The sequence below is a fragment of the Peromyscus leucopus genome, chromosome X (genome assembly GCF_004664715.2).
Source record: "Peromyscus leucopus breed LL Stock chromosome X, UCI_PerLeu_2.1, whole genome shotgun sequence".
Lineage (NCBI taxonomy): Eukaryota > Metazoa > Chordata > Mammalia > Rodentia > Cricetidae > Peromyscus > Peromyscus leucopus.
In genome coordinates, this window is record NC_051083.1 from 89,592,903 (window position 1) to 89,613,948 (window position 21,046).

At 40.6% G+C, this 21,046-nt stretch overlaps 1 protein-coding gene across 1 annotated transcript; it reads right to left on the reverse strand.

The window, feature by feature from the left end:
• Positions 1-4,829: 4,829 nt before the first annotated feature.
• Positions 4,830-6,998, reverse strand: Tceal8 (transcription elongation factor A like 8). The gene is made up of 3 exons (XM_028858240.1): positions 6,895-6,998; positions 6,385-6,454; positions 4,830-5,791 (listed from the first exon to the last, which is right to left on the reverse strand). The coding sequence occupies exon 3, from the start codon at positions 5,758-5,760 to the stop codon at positions 5,407-5,409; it is 354 nt and encodes a 117-aa protein (XP_028714073.1). The 5' UTR covers positions 5,761-5,791; positions 6,385-6,454; positions 6,895-6,998; the 3' UTR covers positions 4,830-5,406.
• Positions 6,999-21,046: the final 14,048 nt, after the last annotated feature.

The following is a 21,046-nucleotide window of genomic DNA, read 5'->3' on the forward strand; positions in this document are numbered from 1 at the left end:
AACACCATCCCCTGATGATGATTATAGAGATGATAGCAACAACAAAGGTAGTAGAGAGAAAATATTTTTGTTCCGTCTAAGAGTCTTATGTCTGGGACACTATGAATGTCCTTCAAGAAAGAAGACAATTGATGTATAGAAAGTATTATACCAATAGGGAGAAAAGCCTTTTAAGGCAATCCATATACTTCTTTTCTGTTTACTTTCTTTGTTTCCTTTCTTTAGCTATGTGCCTCTTTCTCTCTGCGGACGTGTGGTCAGGTTTGGCAGCAAACACCTTTGTCTGCTGAGACATTCCCAATGGCCCCACTTTGCATTTCTAAACCAAAGAATTTGAATTCTCACCTCATTACCCAAGTAATCCTTTAAGAAGCCAGAAGCTGGGGCTCAGCTCCGGAAGAGAAGGCTCTAAGATTAGCAGCTTTCTATGGCTCTTTAAGAGTTCGGTTCCCAGAACCCACATCCAGCAGCTCACAGCTGTGAGTAACTGCAGCTCCCAGGGGGCAATCTGATGCTTCCTGGCCTCTGTGGTTAACTCCACATAGGCATGCTCATACCCACACGCGGGACACACACATACATATAATTAAAAATAACAAAAGCAGTCAGGTGTTGTGATGCACGCCTTTAATCCCAGCCCTCAGGAGGTAGAGGCTGATGGATCTCTGTGAGTGTGAGGCCAGCCGGGTCTACAAAGCGAGATCCAGGACAGTCAAGGCTACACAGAGAAACTCTGTCTTGAAAAACCTAAATAAATAAATAAATAAATAAAAAAAAATAAATAAATAAGTAAAGTAACAAAAGTAAATCTTAAAAAAAGATGCCAGAAACATTTCTTCAGATGACAAATATGAAGAATACTACTTAACTGCACTCCTTTCTCCACCTCGATTGCCTTAAAAAGCAGCTTTGCTTTTTCAAGGATTTTGTTTTTCTTTTAAGTGTCCCTGTGTGCATGTACACATGCACGAGAATGAAGGTGCACAAAGAGGTCAGATGCATCAGATTTGGAGCTGGAGTCCCAGGCAGTTGTGAGCCTATGTATGTGGATACTGGGAACTGAACTCCGGTCCTCTGGAAGAGAAGCAAGTGCTCTTAGCCACTGAACCATGTCTCCAACCCTTCAAAAGCATCTAAACACCAATTCAGTTGGACTGCCCTGAGTCTCCAAATCAAAGACTGAGTCCGCAGTGTAGGGCTGTTCCAACAAGAGACAGTAACTGTAAGTTTATTGGGGTGCACAATATATCAACCACAAGTAACTTTTTGTTTTTCTCTCAAGATGTAGGATCCAAAGCCTTTGTAAGCTTCCTTTACCTGTGATCGTCTATGATTTTGGTTCTGAGCTGACACAGACATGAGATGCTCTGCATTTGAAAGACACAGAGCTAACTGGTTATAGAACCACCGAAACAGGCCAGGGCACATTTCAGGCCATTCTGGATGTCTGAATAGGGTGGGTGAGACAAGAATGGGGGAGGTCTTATCTGCAAGCTAACCTCATTTTTGCCAGTTATTCCAGAAGCTAATTCACTGGAACTCTGAGGCAAGGGTCAGCTCCTTATATTTCAACCCCCAGTGGCCAAGTCAGACCCAGGGAGACGCCTACTAGCTCAAAAACTGTCCTAATCAGTGTTTCCAGTGGGGAAGCTTTGAGGCTTTATCTCTTCCCCTGGGGGAAAAAAAGATTTCCAAAGGAGAAAGATTAACAGAAGAAAAGGTAACATGCTCTGGCTTGGAGTGGGAACAGTCCTCCGGGTAAGTCTGTCCAGGATAGCTCAGCCCTCAGCTCTGGAAGCCCTGGTGTCTGATAAAAGCTTGAGCAGGGGAACCAAATGGCATGCTCGGCCCATCTGAGTACCAAGGTACTGAACCTAGCCTTTCTAATCAAATTTTATAGTGAGCCTGGCCTCCGGAACCTTACTCTAGTAGGAATTCCAGCCCGACCACCATCCATCGGGCTGTTGTAATCTTGAAAAATCATCTGCATTTGTGGTTTTTTTCTAATACACTTTACTCATGTTGCAAGAAGGGAATGCATAGCTCAGCATGACATTCAAGAAAGAAAATTTTATCTTATATTAGATCTCTCCTTTGGCTTTTTAATCCTGTATTTCCTTGTAAACAGGAAGCTTTTAAGTCTTATGTATAGCACTGTTAATATTTTTTCTTTAAAATTCATATTTATTTTTATATAAGCATTCTAACTTTTAAATGTCAGTAAGCATATATATATATACATACACATAAAAATTTTTTTTCAGGACAGGGTTTCTCTGTGTAGCCCTGGCTGTCCTGGAACCCCCTGGTGTCGACCTCAGAGATCTGCCTGCATCCCGAGTGCTGGGATTAAAGGCATGTACCACCACCACCACCTAGCTAAATTTTGTTTTTTCAAACTTTCATGTATGCGAGTTCTACCTGTGTGTATATTTGTGCAGCACATGTATACCTTTGGCCTGTGGAAGCCAGAAGAGGACATTGGATCCCCTGGGACTAAAGTTACAGCTTGTTGTGAGTCAGCATGTGGGTTCTAGGAATTGAACCTAGGCCTCTGGAAAAGTAGCTGATGCCCTTAACTGCTGAGCCATCTCTGCAGCCTCAGCACTCACTAATGTTTTATTCTACTTATCTTACGGTCTTCACTTATGTTTGGAGCACACTGCACATAGCAGTGATCCTCATGCTTCAGTATATATGGTACTCACCTGGGGCTGTTTGTTAACTCTGTTGTATTTTCAGCCCATCTTCAGAGTTTGAATCAAGTGGATTATATGTGAGCCCTGGAAATCAGCATCCTCAAGACACTTCACAAATGACTCTGATGGAGAAAATAATACTTTCATAAAGCATTGGGACAACAGTCCTCTCTCTCTCTCCTCTCTTCTCTCCACAATTACTTACTATAACTTCAGAGAAGTAAAATGTGCTTGCTATACAGACTAAGTGCTATTCCAGAATGTACATGGAAGGAGAGAACTGACCCCTTCGAGTTGTCCTCTGACCTTCACACACTCACACACTAATAAATAAATGTAGTTTTTAATTTTAAAGAAAAAAATACTGACATTGGACACAGGCCACAGAGGGTTCTTAAAGCACTGAGAATGTTAAGAATTTTTTTAATTTTTTGAATGTTTTCATATTTCAGCAAGGGGTAGGTAGACGGGGCCTGGTTATGATTTTTAGATACACTTTGCTTTATCAATCATATTTATCTTTCAAGAAATGAGATGGAGGGCTACAGAGATGGCTCAGAGGTTAAGAACACTGGCTGCTCTTCCAGAGGTCCTGAGTTCAATTCCCAGCAACTGCATGATGGCTCACAACCATCTATAATCTGGTGCCCTCTTCTGGCCTGCAGGCATACATACAGGCAAGATGTTGTATACATAAGAAATAAATCTTTTAAAAAAACGAGATGGAAAACAACCTTGAACAATTCTCACATGTTCACTGAGGGTCTCCTGAACCAATGGGGCCTGCCAGTATCCTTCAGATAGATTTTTCTTACAATGCAAGGACACAATCTTTTTTTTTTTTTTTTTTTTTTTTTTTTTTTGTTAGACGCAGCTGTTCTGGGAACTGAGTACGGAATTTGGTTGTCAGAGTGCTTACCTACTATGTATAAGTACTTGAATTGGTCCCCAGCATCATATAAACTGAAAGCAGTGGTAATCACCTGCGGTCCGTGCACTTGGGAAGTGGAGACCAGAGGATCAGAAGCTTAAGGTCATATTAAGCTACAAATCAAGTCGGTGGGAAGGCTGGGATACATAAGATACTGTCTCAAAAAACAAAACAAAAACAAAAGCAAACCACCAAAAATACCCAGCAGTTCTTCCAAATTTTTTATTTAATCAGGTACCTTGGTCTACTCTCAAATAGGTTTATTATATCAGGTTGGAACTAATACCAAGAAAAATGCCCCACATTTAAAAACAAAAGGGATTGCTTTTGCTAAAGACTCTGCAAGACATCCTCATAAACCAGGTCAGTTTTTTAACGCCTTCCCTCCCCCACCCCACCGGAACTGAGGAGTGAACCCAGGACCTTGCGCTTGCTAGGCAAGCACTCTACCACTGAGCTAAATCCCCAGCCCCTTAACAACTTTTTAAAAAATGTGTGTGTATGTATATGACCCTGCATGAGCACATGTGCACTGTGTCCATGTGGACACCAGAAAAGGGTATCAGATCTCCTTGTAACTAGAGTTACAAGGAGTTATGAGCCACCGTGTGAGTGTTAGAAATTGAATCTGAGTCCTCTGCAAGAGCAGTTAGGCATTCTCACCAGCCACTGCTCAATATTTATGCTATACCACTATAGAACAGAAGCTTAAAACTTTGGGAAAACGGAGCGGTGGCTCAAACTTATAACCTCAGCACTTCAGGAGCTGAGGAAGGACTACCATGAATTCCAGGCTAGCCTGGGCTTCAGAATAAGACCCTGCTTCAACCCAAACAAAAAAGCCAATTATAGTGGCACCAGCTATATTTGAGCACTTGGGGGTGGGGGTGGCACTTCAACTGGGGAATTCCAGGAAACCCAGTGGGGTCTTGATAATCAGCGCCCCCAGTTGTGGGGGCCAGCAGAGAGCATAGGATCCAGCATAAGTAGCCCTAGTTGGCAGGCTGAGGTCCCAGGAAAGGGCCTGCGACTCAACAGAAGATTGGCATGGAAGCCCCCCACCTCTGCTTACCGGTCTTACATCTAAGCACAGGTTGAGTGATGCCACACACTTCCTCAAATATGGCACACCAATGTTCCACACAGATCTCTGTGAGGCAAGTATTTTCCCCATGAAAAGACCAAGTCTTAAGCACATGTATCTATAATGATTGCCAGTTTTATTCCTCTGGCTAAGAAATCCAGAGGTAATTCCAGGTTTACATTTCTTTTTAATAGTTCTTCATCAAGTCTAGTGCCTTTATTGCCTCTACAAGCTGGTTACAAATTAATTTTAATTAACTCCCACTTATTAAAAAATCTGCAGTTCTTTGTGAGACACATATTCATTAAAAAATACACAGAAGCAAAAGGCAAAATTAAAACACACCACACAAAAATAAGCACTGTTAAGTTTTTTGATACGTATAATTATACATGTACACACATAATTAGGAATTTTCCTATATATGTGAGCTGATACTAAATATGCTGCTTTTTAATTGTATAATATGGAATGAACACATTTCCATGCACAAGTGTGACACTTTCCAACTGAAAAATAAACGTGGAAAATGGGTCAAAATCCAAAATCCAATGAGATGCTGGTAACAACGAAACTATCTAAAAGAAAATACCAGATAGGTAATTAAAAGTAAAATGAAGTTCAAAGATACATCAGAAAATGCTAAGAGAAAGAAAGCAGCAGCCAGATTTCAATCTCAGAAAGAAAAGCTTTCAAGGCCTGAAGCACACAGGGTAAGGACGGCTTCGGGAATGTCTTTGCTTCCAGTGCATCATCACAAACTTGTTTCTTACTCTTCTTATCTCTTCCCTAAGCCTTTCCAACTCATCTACTCCTCTTATCACTTCTTCAGGGTTCAGATGCCTTGTGGGAGTGTCCTCTTTAGGCTCCAGGCTGGGTTGAGCAGGCTCTCCTCTAAGGCTCCCATCTGCTTCCTCCCCCCCACTTTCTCCAGAAGCCTCAGGGTTTTCTCCTGCCTGCTGTGGTGGATCTTCTGAAGGATGGCCTTCATCTGCCTTTGGTGTGTTCTGGGCTGTTCCTTCGTTCTCGTCACAAGACTTTTGCATGTTGAGTGTTTCTTTTTTGAATAAATTAATCCTAGAAAAAAAACAAGGAAACAAAACAGATTAGGTGCCAGGCAAATGGACAAGCTCGTGTGTTCCCATAGCGACTGACTTTTCTGATTCAGGTCTCTAATTGCCAAAAAGTTTTCTAACTAGACAAGTCAGGCTCTGAGCTCCTGACTCCACCCCTTCCTCCACCTCCCTTCCCTCCCCCTTCTCCCTGCTCTCCAACTCCATCTTCTCCTGTCCCGGCTCCAGCCCACCATTTTCCCAGCAGGCCCTGCAACAAACCTCTCCAAGCACTGAAATGGGAGCGGCGTGGAAGCAATTAACCCTTCCTTCACCACATGGCTCTAACACTCCCGCCCTTTCGGGCTTTTCCAAGTCAGCCCATCCTCAGCCTCTCACCAGCGTCTGTCCCTTCAGCGGCCTCCTCTTCTCTCTTTTAAATATCTTTAGCCTCTCCTCTTTATTCTTTCACCCCATTTCCGCAGTAGGATCTGCACGGGCCTTCTGTGCTTAATCCGGATGGGAAGCCGCTGTGGCGCCCCTGGGATGTGCTTTGGTGTCTTCCACACTTCTACCCCCACCCAAAGGGACCTGAAGCAATCGCACCCTTGCACTGACCTGTAGGTATCTGAAGATTTTCCTCTCTTCTTGCACCTCGATTTATGTCGCGCCCAAAAGATAAAGAGTCCTGAAGAAAGACAGGAGTGCTTGGTGAGCAAGCCAGTGCCTGGATCAAAAGGTCTCTTTTACGAATATAAGCCTTGATAGCAAAGTTTTTCCAGCCCCCCCTCTTCTCCCTCCTTTTGTGGCAGCCCCGCCTTCATCTGTACCCTCCGTTTCCCAGCAAGAGAGCAAAGAATGAGACAAGTTTTTCCCACATTGTTATTGTTTCTTTTCTCCTTCTGTCTCGTATTTTGCCTTCCCCCCTCTCTTTTCTTTCTCTTTACCGGACTCGTTAGCTCCCTCCCTCCCAATCTGCCCCATCCCTCACCAAGCAGCCCCAAACCTCTCGCACAAAATAGTTTAGCAGAACACTAGGATAAGGGAAATAGTGCGGGATAAGCGTGCTTTCTGATCTCTGCCCCCTCCACCCTATGGTCTCCGAGCCAGCGCCCACTATTAAAGTACCTGGAAGGAGCCGGGCTACTCTTCTCTAGCAGGACTGAGCTGCTACTGAGGAACTGGGCCTGGACTATAAGGACTTCTGCACACGTCGACTGCTGGTCACGTGAGGGTCGCGTCATCAATGAGCTCCAGCCCTTGGTTACCCCTCCCATTACCATTGCAGCCCGCCCCCTACATTCCCTTCACTCGATACTGTCAATCTTTTTTCTTATTTGCCAATTGGAGACAATAAAACTGATATCGTCACCAAGTAGTATCTATTCACCTTACTCAGATTACACAGGAAAGATCAGTCTTTTAGGGTACGTCGACCAATTCTCCTAATTTGGGAAATCATCGCTTTCTCTCCCTTGCTCCCTATACTTCCCCTCCCCACCCCCAAATCCTACAGTCCACCATTTCTCTGGGAATCTTATTCCTCTTTAAAATGGGGGAAGGTTGTAGATGCGCGCTCGTGGGGGTAGGGGAGGCTGGATAGGGCAGGAATGTTTAGTTTCTAAGGGTAGGAATGTTTGGCTTCATTAGCCCTCTGGAGTAATTTTCTGTTGCGTTCCATTTTAAACAATAGCATGTTTAAAAATGTTATTTAAAAAGGGATGCCCCATAAGCATTATTTAACACGGGATGAGGAGAAAATAAGTCCATTAAATCAATTTTAAGGTTTTGGAAAGTATTCTAATGGCTACAAGTGAAATGACAGTATTGGCAACATACTGATGTGTTGGGATTTTTAAAAATCTTACTAAAATGGCATCGTTTGCAAACTGACGGTAAAAACAGAGCCAATTTTGTCTAGTTAGTTTTGCATCCACAATCCACTACTCTTTCTGGCTGAGTTCAAGCTATTATTAGATGTCTGAACTTTTAATTGATGACTGCTGGCAGCTTCCACTTGCAAATAAAGGCTCCAGACAAATAAAGGCTCTTTCCCTTGCCCTTTGTGGGATCCAGTGTCTTTGTTAAACAGAAAAGCCTGCTTTTCATTCAGTGAACTTTGGTGGAACTCAAAGAAATATGTTTGTTGGTAAACTTTTGTTATTAAGAACAGAATGTTTGTAGGAAAATAGTGCTCATAATGAAGCAGAAAGAAGAGAGCTCTTTGTATGTCACCATTGATTGTTGGGCTTATTAAGCATGTGGGATTTTTCATTCATTCATTCGTGGCACTCTTGACACTCTGATAGTATTCAATGTGCTCCATTAAAACAAGAGCCATCTCAGAGAACTCCATGCCCTACCAAAGAGCTATTTACAACCCGTGCTTACTGCTGCTTTATTCACTAAAACAAGGAATGCTGTTCAGCTAAAAAAAAATAGAATGTAGTCATGAAATTTTCAGGAAAATTAATTGACTTAGAATGTATAATATTAACTGAGATCACACAATTTCAGACAGAAAAAAAGAATCACATATTCTCGCTCGTATGCAAAACGTAGCCAATAATATATATGTATACATGTAAAAAATACACATGTAGGGACAGTATAACATGCAAAAAATGAAAACAAGAAAGGTCTAGTATTAGGAGACCAGGAAGGACTGGATGCAGAGAATGGCCACTCCATATAGAAGAGGACATGTATCTAATTATTTTTCTATTTCTAACATTTTCATGGATTTTTTTTGGTGATAGATAAATGCATAAAATATATTCAATAGTGAAAGTGTAAACTCCAATATGAAGCTCCACAACTTTAGAAAGGGCATTTTAACCTTATAGAAGTTCATTGAGATACATAGGCTTTGGTTCTGAATAATTTCAGTACATGATATTTTTTATTTGCAAGTTTTTTATAATAAAGTTTATAAAAATAAACTATCAACATGCATAATTGTTGTTATCAAAATGCAGAGAGAGAGCCAGGTGGTTGTGGCACACTCCCTTAATCCCAGCACTCAGGAGGCAGAGGTAGGTGGATCTTTGTGAGTTTGAGGCCAACCTGGTCTACAGAGTGAGTTCCAGGACAATCAGGCCTACACAAAGAAAACCAAAGCCAAACCAAAACCAACAACAAACAACACACACACACACACACACACACACACACACAAAAAAAAAAAAAAAAAAAAAAAAAAAAAAAAAAAAAAAAAAAAAACAGTGCTACTGTATAGGGAAAAAAAGATCTTCTGAAACCCAGGGTTCACTAGTATCTGCAGGTGGGGAGGTATCTGGAGTGCCTATCTACCTGGAGAGTCATGAGAAAGAGAACAGGGTGTGGTTAAGACAGTCTCTTGGCAAGAGTGATCACAACAGGATGTATGTTCAGAAAATAGTATTCACCAAGGAGGAAGAAAGAGGTCTTAAAAATAAATATTTTGTTAACTTAATAGTTAATACCTTATACTTAAGCACAAAATTTATTCCACAGATTATAGATTTTCTATTATTTGAGAAGAGTGTTTAACATAAATATAAGCAATTATGTTTACTTATCACATTCCACAAAATGTTTCCACTCTTTGTGTTCATACCATTACAAATATTACTAATAACAAAATTGACTTTGTTTATGTAGAATTCTAAGAATTTTAATGTTTATATTTGTTTAAGCATCACTATAGTCAGAACAGAGTTCGTTAGCTCCCCTCCCCGATTCTCTTATGCTATCTTTTTTCAGCCATATCTTACCCCTTTCCCTTGATTCCCACTTTAGTATAACCTTGTCTTGTCTTTGTCATTCAGCATAATGCTGCCATTGTATAAAACAGAAAAAGAAAAGTAGCAATTCTAAAACAAAGCGGTTCATTCTGAAGCAACAGCAAAGAGCTTATCAAGTGAACAAAATGCCATATAGATAACATAAGCTCATCCAGAACTTTCATCTTTTCAGAGGAACCACACAAGCATTTTATGGTCCCAAGAAGAAAGTAGGTGGCATCATCAGGTAGACAAACTACAAAACAATGGGAAAATCCCCATCAAGATTCAGGGGTTGCATTCATCCATCCCAGACTGAAAATTTCAATAGAGGCAAGAGATCAGAGACATTTCAAGATTCCAATCAGCAGACATACAAAACTGCTAAACCAGTTATAGAGGGTGATGGCAACTGGCTGTTAAAGGGAACAAATTAGGCTATTTATCGCTATACAACTTAGTCTTGGAAGATATTCAACACTTTATCTCTCCACAAGATTACTGCCACGGTAATCAATGAAATTTAGATAATTTTAAAGCCCAGTTGTTGCCCCTTGGAGGAAAAACTTTTCCACAATGCTCTGAATAACTGTTTTAGTTGTTTTAGGTATCAGTACTCCATTCTCCTCTTTCTAGTTACTGTTCAGTCATGTGAATGTCCCACTGCATATCCATTCACCTACTGAAGAGCATTGGAGTTTTTCTAGTGCTGAGCATCTATGAAGAAAGCTGTACACAATGTTGTCCCTTCTAGGGACTACCTCCACCTAGCAATACATCTTTCCCTCTAACCTACTTCACACATTACCATCAAATGTCATTTCCCCCTGCTTTGAAATGTCAGTTTACTTCTCAGAAGGCCCTGATGGCAAGCCACAAGTAAATCCTCCACACTTCATTGTATGCATGCAATTTTTTATGAGCACCAGGACATCCATTACCAACCTAGTTATGCACTTCTCTACCTCACTGTGTCTCAAATATGTCTCATTCATCCCTCTCATTGTTCTTAATGCCATTTCCTTCCTATATGTTGGTCCCTTTTTTTGTGAGACAAGATTCTCTGTGTAGCCCTGACTGTCCTGGAACTCATGATGTAGCCCAGACTGGCCTCAAACCCAGAGATCGGCCTGCGTCTGCCTCCCGAGTGCTGGGATTAAAGGTGTGTGCTGCCACCGTCCACTACTGCCCTCTTTTTTCCTCTCCTAGGTTATGGTTCTATATCCTTAGAGCCCTCAAAGCCATGTCAGCAGGAAGTGATCATTCCCTCCATTGTCACAAATGTGCATAAGGTTTGGATCCCTCCCATGGCCTTTAATTAAAGCTTCCTAGCACCCTTTCTTTTTCATGTGTTTGTGTGTGAGTGTGTATACATGTATTGAGGGGAGTTTCTAACTAGACAGCAGTGATATGTGGGTTGGGGGTGGGGATCAGGGATCATGCTCCAACTGTCTTGTTTCTGTAGTGATTCTTGTAATAGTGACTGTGCATCTCCCATAAGTTCCCTCATTTTTAAGAATTTGTGTGGCCAGGGAATGTAGCTCAATGGTAAAACTCTCAGCTAGCATACACTAAACCCTGAGTTTGCTGCCTAGTGTGGACACATACATGGGGGTCTCGTTGTCTTATGGACAAATCTTTCTGCTTACATGTAGCCACAGCCCTAATGATGTTATTGGTGGAGATTATTGATCCTCTTTTCCTAAAGTCTCAAAAGGGAAAATTCAGTTTACCAGTGCACATCTGACAAAGACCCAGTGGATCCCTTAGGCTTTTTTCAGTACAGCAGTGTAACAGTCTTTGAAATGAAGTTAGTCCCGTAGGTTTTAAATACAGGTGAATTTTAAGATACTACCACTGTGTTAACTTAAATATACATCTATTGGTGTTGAAGGGATGACTCAGTCATTAGGAATGCTTTCTGCTCTTCCAGAGGACCAGAGTTCAATTTCTAACAGCCACATAAGGCTTCACAACTGCCTGTAATCCCAGCTGCAGGGGATCTGACATCCTTTTCTGGCTCCTGCTGGCACTTGCACACACATACACATAACTGACAGGAACAAACACACATAAATAAAAATGCAAAATATGCATCTCTTAGTAAAAGAGAAGAAAAAGGTACACGTGCTAATTTTAACAATGAGGATGTAGGTTCTGGAGAATAGCCGCCACACTGGACAACTGAGTTAATTATTACCTGCTTTGTGTGCACCCAGCCTGCACTGGAGGTGCTTCTAAATCCCAAAGTGCCCCAGGCTATGCAAAGAGAGGTAGAGGCTGCAGGTGACCATTTGGAAGACGAATATCAAAGAGGTGAAATACCTTTTCCCTCACAAGCCTGTGATGTGATGTAAACACAGCATGAACAGTCAATTTAGACCACTTGCTTTATGCTGTCTGCTGGCTGTTTTCACTTGTAAAGTGTTGGTTTCTCTTTTCATACCCTTTTGGTAGAAGTAAATTTCTTCCACTGAGCTGCATGTCTGGCAAGAACTGAATTTCTCCATCTAGTCCATATTGAAGCAGAGGAGAATTAGTACTACTCCACCCAGGATGGAGTAGTGTTAGAGAATTTGTGAATGTGTTTTAAAAGCAGCTGTAGTGATTAGTGAATATGTAGGGACAGATCATGTGAAGCTACATAAATACCCTGCAGAGTTTGCCTACATAAATTACTAGTACGATATCTTGAAGGTGAAATTTTATTATTAATATTATGATTTTTTGAGACAGAGTTTTGCTGTGTTGCTCTGGCTGTCTTGGAACTCGTTCTGTAGACCAGGCTGCCTTGAACTCACAGAGATCCACCTGCCTCTCACTTCCAAGTGCTGGTATTAAAGGCGTGCGCCACTATGCCCAGCTATGGTGAATTTTTATTATCTCACATTCCTTTTACATTTAATATTGCAAATTAGGCCAGGCATAGAGGCATATACTTTTAATTCCAGCATTTGAGAGGCAGAAGCAGGCAGATCTCTGCGAGTCTGAGGCCATCCTGGTCTACATAGTGATTTCCAGGCCAGCTAGGGTTACATAGTGAAACTCTGTCTCAAAAAATGGATGATCGGTAGGAAAGTAGATAGATAGATAGATAGATAGATAGATAGATAGATAGATAGATAGATAGATAGATAAAAATATATTCTAACTAATCTCACCAACACCTTCCTTATGGCTTTTTCATTCTTGTAAGTCCTTCCTCACTCTTATCTACAAATCCCCTTCCTAAATTCATGTAACTCATGAGTTTAAAAATCATTGTTATTTTGTGACTGAATTAAACATGGGTATCTGTGTTGCTGTGGGTTTCAAACTCTCCATTAGAGCTTGGTGGGCTCACAAGTACATACATGGCTAATGACAATGACTTCCCTCCCCAGAATCTATTAGTAGCCAAGAGTTCTGCATGGAGAGTAGGGTGCTATGAGCCCCTCTTCCATCTAACACTGATTGTTAATAGGATCAATCATGTGCAGATAACAACAGCTTCTTTGAGCTCATGACTACTATTGATTGTGCTCCTCTCCCTCTCTTTCCCTTCCCCTGGTCCACTCCTTCATTTGATACAGGGTCTCACTATATAGCCCTGGCCTATAACTTACTAAGTAGACCAGGCTGGCCTCAAACTCACAGAGATTTGCAAGCTTCTGCTTCCTAAGTGATGAAATTAAAAACCTGTTCTGCCAGACAGGCCTGCCTCTGCAACTGCTGTTTTTTACCAGAAGATGGTATTTTGCTGGCCTTCTTCATATCTTCTAGCTCCTACATTCTTTCCTTTTCCTTTTCCTCAATGTTCCTCGATGCTTAGAAGGGGTGGTGTAAATGTCTCCTTTAGGGTTCCATACTCAACTGTCATTATTCTCAGTAACTTGATAAGCCACACATCTCTACATTCACTGAAAAGAGAGACTTTGTTGATTAAGGCTGAGTGTACCATTAGGCTACTGATATAAACATGGCTATTTTGAAGATAGCTTAATGCTACGTCAATTTAACTAAACAACAAATTAAGTTCCTTTCTCAGGCCTATGACTTCTCCAGCCATGTGGTTTTTGACCAGGTTTACAGTATCAAGTATGGGATCCTTCCTGTGGCATGAGTGGGCCTCAAATTCAATTTAAAAAGCAGTTGGTTAGCCCCATAACAGTCATGCCATTTCTTCACAAATGGGCATTAGTAGTGAAGTCCATTAAAGTTCACAGCTGTGTAAGATCATCAATTTTTCTCCCCTGTAATCCTACTGGCACCTTGTGGCACCAGGAAGTCTAATCAGCAATGAAGCTTCCAGCTCAGTTCCAACTTGATTTCTCTATACCTTACAACCAAGGTATGCGGTATATTCAGCAATAAGGCTTTGACATCAACTTTCTTATATCAACTTTTGCTTGTGCCCTTTGTTGAAGAGGCTGACTTTTGTTTTTAACCAATGTATGTTTTTTGTACCTTTGTTGAAAATTGAGTGGCTAGAGTCATGTGTGTTTATTTTTGGGGTCTTCATTTCTCTTTTACTGTCTACATGTATGTTTTTGTTGTTTTGTTTTGTTGAGACAGAGTTTCTTTGTGTAGCCCTGGCTGTCCTGGAACTCGCTCCATAGACCAGGCTGGTGTCATATTCAAAAGAGATCACCTACTTCTGTATCCCTAATGCTGGGATTAAAGGCATGTGTCACCACCACCTGAACGACATGTATGTTTTTATGTCCATACTGAGCTTATTTTGTTGCAGGGACTCTAATATACTCAGAGGCAAATATTGTGATTCGTCCAGCATTGCTCTTTCTGGTTAGCATCGGTTTGTTCAGAGTCTTATTGCTTCCATGTAAACCACAGGCTTTCTTTTCTAATTCTATGATGAATTTCATCGGACTTTGGATAGTTATTGCACTGACTCTGTACACGACTTGTCATGAGATAGCCATTTTTACCATATAAAATCTATCAATCCCTAAGCATGGAAGATCTTTCCACTATCTTAGTATCATCTTCAATTTCTTTGTTCAGTGTCTTGAAATAGAGGTTTTTCATTTCCTTGGTTAGATTTATTCCTAAGCATTAAAAAAAAAAGTTATTGTGAATGATATTTTTCCAATTTCTCTCTTGACAAGTTAATTATTGGTATATAAAAGGTACTTTTTTGTATCCTACAATTTCGTTGCATTTATCAGATCGAAGGAGTGCAGTTTTCCAGGTTTCCCAAATACAGGCAGAAATACAAATGGCCAATTAACATTTAGAAAAGTGTCCAAGATCCTTAGCTATGATGACATAGAAATTAAAACTACTTTGAGATTGCAGTCAGAACCTCTGTCATCAAGAAAGGAAATTCCAATCAATTCTAGTGTGGATGTGGGGAAAGGGATCTCTTACAAAAACTGGTAGTGAGAAATGTAGTGATGTAGCCACTATGGAACTCAGTCTGGAGGTTGTTCAAAATACTAGAAACAGAACTACCATACTACTTAGCTAAACTACTCCTGTATTTATACACAAAAGATTCTAAGTCTTACCAAAAAGGTGCTTAACCATCCATGTTTATTGCTATACTGTTCACAACAGATACGAAATGAAAGTAGTGTTTTAGGTACTTATCAAAGATGACAAAGGAAAATGTGGTACATACACACAATGGAATTATATTAACCATAAAAATTTGAATCATGACATCATTAGGAAAATAGAGGGAACTGGAAATCATTACACTAGGTGAAGTAAGCCAGACCCAGAAAGACAAATGCCACATTTTCTTTCACATGCAGAAAGACGAATGCCACGTTTTCTTTCATATGCAGAACCTAGATTTAAGTGCATGCACCTGTGTGTGTGTGTATGCGCGCGTGTACGTGCATATGTGTTGATCATGCAGCTAGAAGTGGTTTATGAGAGGGAAAGAAGAGATATTAAAAGAGAGAAATGTGCTGTGGATATCGCTCTATATAAATAAAACACTGATGGCCAGTGACCAGACAGGAAGTATAGGCGGGACAAGGAGAGAGGAGAATTGGGGAAACAGGAAGAAGGAGGGGGAGACACTGCAGCCACCACCAGAACAAGCGGCATGTAAAGACTCTGGTAAGCCACCAGCCACGTGGCAAGGTATAGATTTATGGAAATGGATTAATTTAAGCTATAAGAACAGTTAGCAAGAAGCCTGCCACAGCCATACAGTTTGTATGCAATATAAGTCTCTGTGTTTACTTGGTTGGGTCTGAGCAGCTGTGGGACTGGCAGGTGACAGAGATTTGTCCTGACTGTGGGCAAGGCAGGAAAACTCTAGCTACAGAAATTGTGATATGAAAACAGAAAGGGGACTATTGTGAGGAGAAGGTACCCAACAACACCCCTGGCAGGGTGGCAGCAGAGAGCAGTGGGGTGGGGTATAAGAAGAAAGTGTGTGTAAGGATGCCATAGCAAAATCCATTAGTCTACTAACTTTAAAAATTAATAAAAAAAATCAGAAACATTGTTTTGAAGATATTTTAAATGATTGAATTGATATTCAATTCATTTAAGAGAAGTGAGAGGAAATATGTATTTGTACTGTCTTTTATGATTTCATAATGACCTTTATCCATGCTTTTCTTCTTTTAGATTACCATACAAAGTAATGAGTTTCATTGTGGTATCTTCATATATGCTTGTCTTGTGTATTTAAATTACTGTCCGAGGTAAATTACTTTCAATGTGAAGAACTTAAAATGTTTCTTTTAAGAAGAAAATGTGAACACTGTCTTGCTTTTTTTAATTTAGGAGTGTGTTTATTTTGTCTTCTTTTGAAAGATAGTTTTGGTGAATACAGTTCTTTGTTGACAGTTTTTCTATTTGAACATATACACCTTCCTACTTGTTTCTGGCATTTATTGTTTGGGAAATAAGTTAGGCACAAATTTACAGAGGTTTTCTTGTAAGTGATGAGTTCCTTCTCTCCTGTTTCTTTCAATATTTTTCTTTGTCCCTGGCTTTCAATGCTTTTACTATGATGCATCTAGAGATTTCTTCACTTGAAATTTATTGAACTTTCTGATTTCTTGGCAAATTTTAGAAGTTTTCAGATATTAAGTCTTTAGATTTCTTCGCTGTCCCTTTGTGTTTGTTGGTATAATTTATGGTGTCCCACATTTCTCTGAATTCTGTTTATTTTTCTTTTTTCTTTTAATTTCTTATTCCTCAAATTACAAAGGCTCTTTAAATCCAAACATTCACTATTCTTTTCTTGTCTTAACTCATTCCAGTTGAACTCTTGTGAATTTTTTTTTTTTAATTTCAGTGTTCTTACTTTCTGGATATTCCATTTGGTTCCTTTTTTATACATAGTATCTGTCTCTTCATAATTGTTTTCTATTTGGCATAACATTGTCATCATATTGCTTTCACTGCTTTAATAACAGGTTAAAAATGGAGATATCTGCAGGCGGTGGTGGCTCACAACCTTAAATACAGCACTCACAGAGGCAGAAGCTTATGTAGTGAGATGCTGTCTCAGAGAGGGGCAGGGGAGAGAGACAGAGACAGAGAGACAGGCAGAGAGATACAGAAAGAGAATATTTCACAGTGTCTCTTGTTTTCTCATCTATGACTCATACTGGCTATTTCTTTGAATTTTATTTGAAACAATACATTTTAGGATATGTATTTTTCTCTCAGAGGTTTATTATTGTTAATTATTTATTTACTTAGTTTCTGGCAGTCATGTTTATTTCCCCTGTACCCTTGCTGTGTGGAACCTGTCATGTTGTTCCTCACAAGGAGCCTTGAGTTTAGACACAGTTAAGTTTGTGTTTTTGTAACTCTGCCTTTGACATTCTCATTTTGTGAAAATATCTGACTGCTATGGGTGTTTATTATATTACAGGGTAATTTATAGTTTTCAACAGTGCACCTAGGCAGGAAGTACTCTACAGATTTTCAGATTCATGGAATTAGTTTTTAACTCTTCCAAGAGTAGATTTTGAGGTCAGTGTTTGAGATCTGTTTTTTGATCCAAGAAGATTCTACTTAGTATGTTTTTGTTGATCTTCATTAATACACTATCTCACCTAACACTTAGCTTCTACCTCTAACAAATCTACTTGTGTCCTCTTAATTCTTTTCAATGTAACCTCCATTTTTTCCACCAAGAACCTTTAGCTATCATGTTTAACATACTGTATGAGCATTTGGCAAGAGATCTGGAGGTCTGCAATTTTTTAAATTTCTTTATTTCCTTTTTATTAAACACAGATTCTTTTCTCATACAATATAATCTGAATGCAATTTCTTTCCTCTACCTCTACCTTTCCCAATTCCTCCCCTCCTCCTCTGCTATCTGGATCCCCTCCTTTCTGTCTCTCATTAGAAAAGAATAGGCAGGTGGGGCTAGAGAGCTGGCTCAGAGGTTAAGAGCACTAGCTGCTCTTCCAGAGGACCTGAGTTCAATTCCCAGCAACCACATGATGGTTCATACCATCTATAGTGGGATCTGATGCCTTCTTCTGTCAAGCAGGCATACATGCAGACAGAACGCCATATACATAAAATAAAAAAAAATCTTAAAAAAGAGCAGTAACTGCTGTTTAAAAAAAGAAAAGGAACAGGCTTCTATGAGATAGCAACAAAACATAACAAAATAGAATATAAAAAGATAAAACCAAAAAAAACCATCACATCAAAATTGGATAAGACAAGCCAACAGAAAAATAAAAGAACCCCAAGAGCAGACACAAGAATTGGAGACCCACTCATTCACATATTAAGAAGTCCCATAAAAGTACTAAACTGAAAACTATAATATATATGCAGAGGACCTGATGCAGACCCATGTCAGCCCTGTGCTTGCTGCTTCAGTCTCTGAATTTATATGAGATTTGCTCAGCTGATTTAGAGGAGTTTGTTCTCCTGGTGTCCTCTGTCCTCTGTCTCTCCCGCTCCTTCTGCCTCCTCTTCCAGAGGATTCCCTGAGCTCTGAGGGAGGGATTTGATGAAGACATCCCATTTAGATTTCTGTGTTCCAAGGTCTGTTTGTCTGTCTCTGTCCGTCTCTTTGTCTCTCTGTCTCTGTCTCTCTGTGTCTCTCTGCCTCTGTCTCTGTGTCTGTCTCTGTCTCTCTCTCTCTCTCTGGTGTCAGCCTGTGAGTCTCTGTATTTGTTCCCATCTGCTGCAGGAGGAAGCCTCTCTGATGAAGAATGAGTATAGCATTAGGAGTCAGGAGTCATTTTATTATTACTTTCTACTACACTAGGTTCCATTCCTCCCCTCAATTCTAGCTGTCTCCCCCCACTCATTCCCTCCCTCAATCCCATCTCCTCTCCTCCTTCCCACCTGTTCATCCAGTTCTTGCCTCCCATCCCCTACTCCATCCCACTTATAAAATATATCCTATTTTCTCTTCCCAGGGAGGTCTTTGTGTCCCCCTGGTCCCTTCCTCTCTGCCTAATCTCTCTGGGTCTACGGATTGCAGCTTGGTTATCATTTATTGACTAATATCCAGATATAAGCAAGTACATAGGAGGCCTCTATTTTAAAGCCCAATTGTTGCCCAGCAAAATGTGTGATCCAAGACTTGGGAAGTGGGGATGGATACAGTGACATAGTTGTTTCTGAAAGATACTCCTGCTTTAGGGCCTGAGCACTAGACTGAAGATGGGCATTGGTTTCATTCAAGTTTTCTCTGATCGTCTCTCTCAGGAATGTGGGGGCCCCAGTATTTCCACCAGTTTGTGCTGGAGCTAAAACCATTTTCTAAAAAGTAGTAGTTGGTCATAAAAGGCCCTCATTTCTCAGTTGCACTCGTTAAGAACTTAGCCTCTGCATAAGCCCCAGGTTTCATATAGCCAGCTCATGCACTGAGCACAGGACCCGGTCCCACTGCCTGGATGCTTCCCAAACAGATCAGGGGACTGGACCTGCCTGGACTGAGTCTACCAGGTTGATCTCAGTCCTGGGGGAGGCTTTGCCCTGGAGGAGGTGGGAATGGGGGGTGCGCTGGGGGGAAGGGGAGGGGGCAGGAGAGGGGAGAACAAGGGAATCTGTGGCTGATATGTAGAACTGAATAGTATTGTAAAATAAAATAAAAAAAAAAGAACTTAGCCTCTGCAATACAGTTTAACGTGGGATGAGAAGTTCTGTGACAAAGGTACTATGATCCTCTAAGAGTGAAGTGGGGCAGATAAAATCCTTACCCTTAGTTGAATACTGCTGGGGTGTTACTGTGTTGCGCTAGGATGGAAAAAGGAAGAACAGATTCCAGTGCCATAGACTCTAAGTGTTCCTATTAAATTTTGTTGTTGTTTGATTTTTTTGCTTGATGCTGGGTGTCTCTATGTAACCTTGGCTGTTTTAGAATTCTCTATGTAGATCAAGCTTGCCTTGAACTTGTACAGATCCACCTGTCTCTGCTTCCTGAGTGATGGGATTAAAAGTATGCAACATCATGACTGACCCTGTTCCTATTAAGTATTAACAGGTATTCCTGTTTTTCCTTTTTCTTTTATTTTTGACAGCACAATAAAATTATATCATTTCCCCCTTCCCTTTCCTCCTCTAAACTCTCTCATACACCTTTCATTGCTCTCTTTCATATTCATGGCCTCTTTTTCATTTGTTTTACATGCATATATGTATTTGTATATACATAAGCATTCCTAATATAACCTGCTCAGTAATGTTACTCATATACATGTTTTCAGGGCTGACCATTGGGTATTGGATAACCAATCGGTGCTCTTTCCTGGGAAAGACTGTTTCTCTCACTCTCAGCATTCCTTAGTTGCCTGTAATTTCTTGTGTAGGGTTGAGGTCTTTTGGGCTTTCTCCCATTCACTTCGGCATATCTACTGTGTTGTCTTTGTTCAGCTCATATTTAGACAGTCATATTGGTGAGACTTTATGACTATAGCTTCTGACATTATTAGGAGACAAAATCTCACTCCCTTATCCCCTGGCTCTTAAAATATTTCTGCTCCATCTACTGCAATGTTCCCTGAGCCTTAGTAAAGGAATGTTTGTAGATATATCCATCGGAACTGATCTCAATAACTGTAGATGTTTTCTGTAGTGGTATCCATCCGTTGCAAAGATAGCTTTCCTTGATGAGAAGTGAAGACTACACTTATCTGGGGCTATGAGGACAAAAGTTTAGATTGTTCTTAGGGATTGTGCTGCTTTAGTAAAGTGGTGGTTGTAGACTCTCCTCCAATATCCACTACTTCACTAGCACTGAGTAGTTAGCTGGAGTTCTAGTAGCAGGCATGGTTGTTCTCTTGTTGGGCTAGTTTTAAGTCCAATTAGAGAGCAGTTGCTTATCACCAAAATATGCATGCCACTACTGTACTCTTAGGGTTATTGTGCCACACTGGTTCTGTGGTTTATGGATGTCAAGTATCAGTTCCCTCCCTCCTTTGGAAGCTTGCATGCACCTTCTGGTACCATGAAAGCTAATTCTTAAGGAGCAGGCATTCAGGTTAGTTCTAGCTCAGGGGCTTCTGGTCCCTGTGACTGAAGTGCATGGTGTCTTCAGCAAAAGGCACTTACCTTCCACC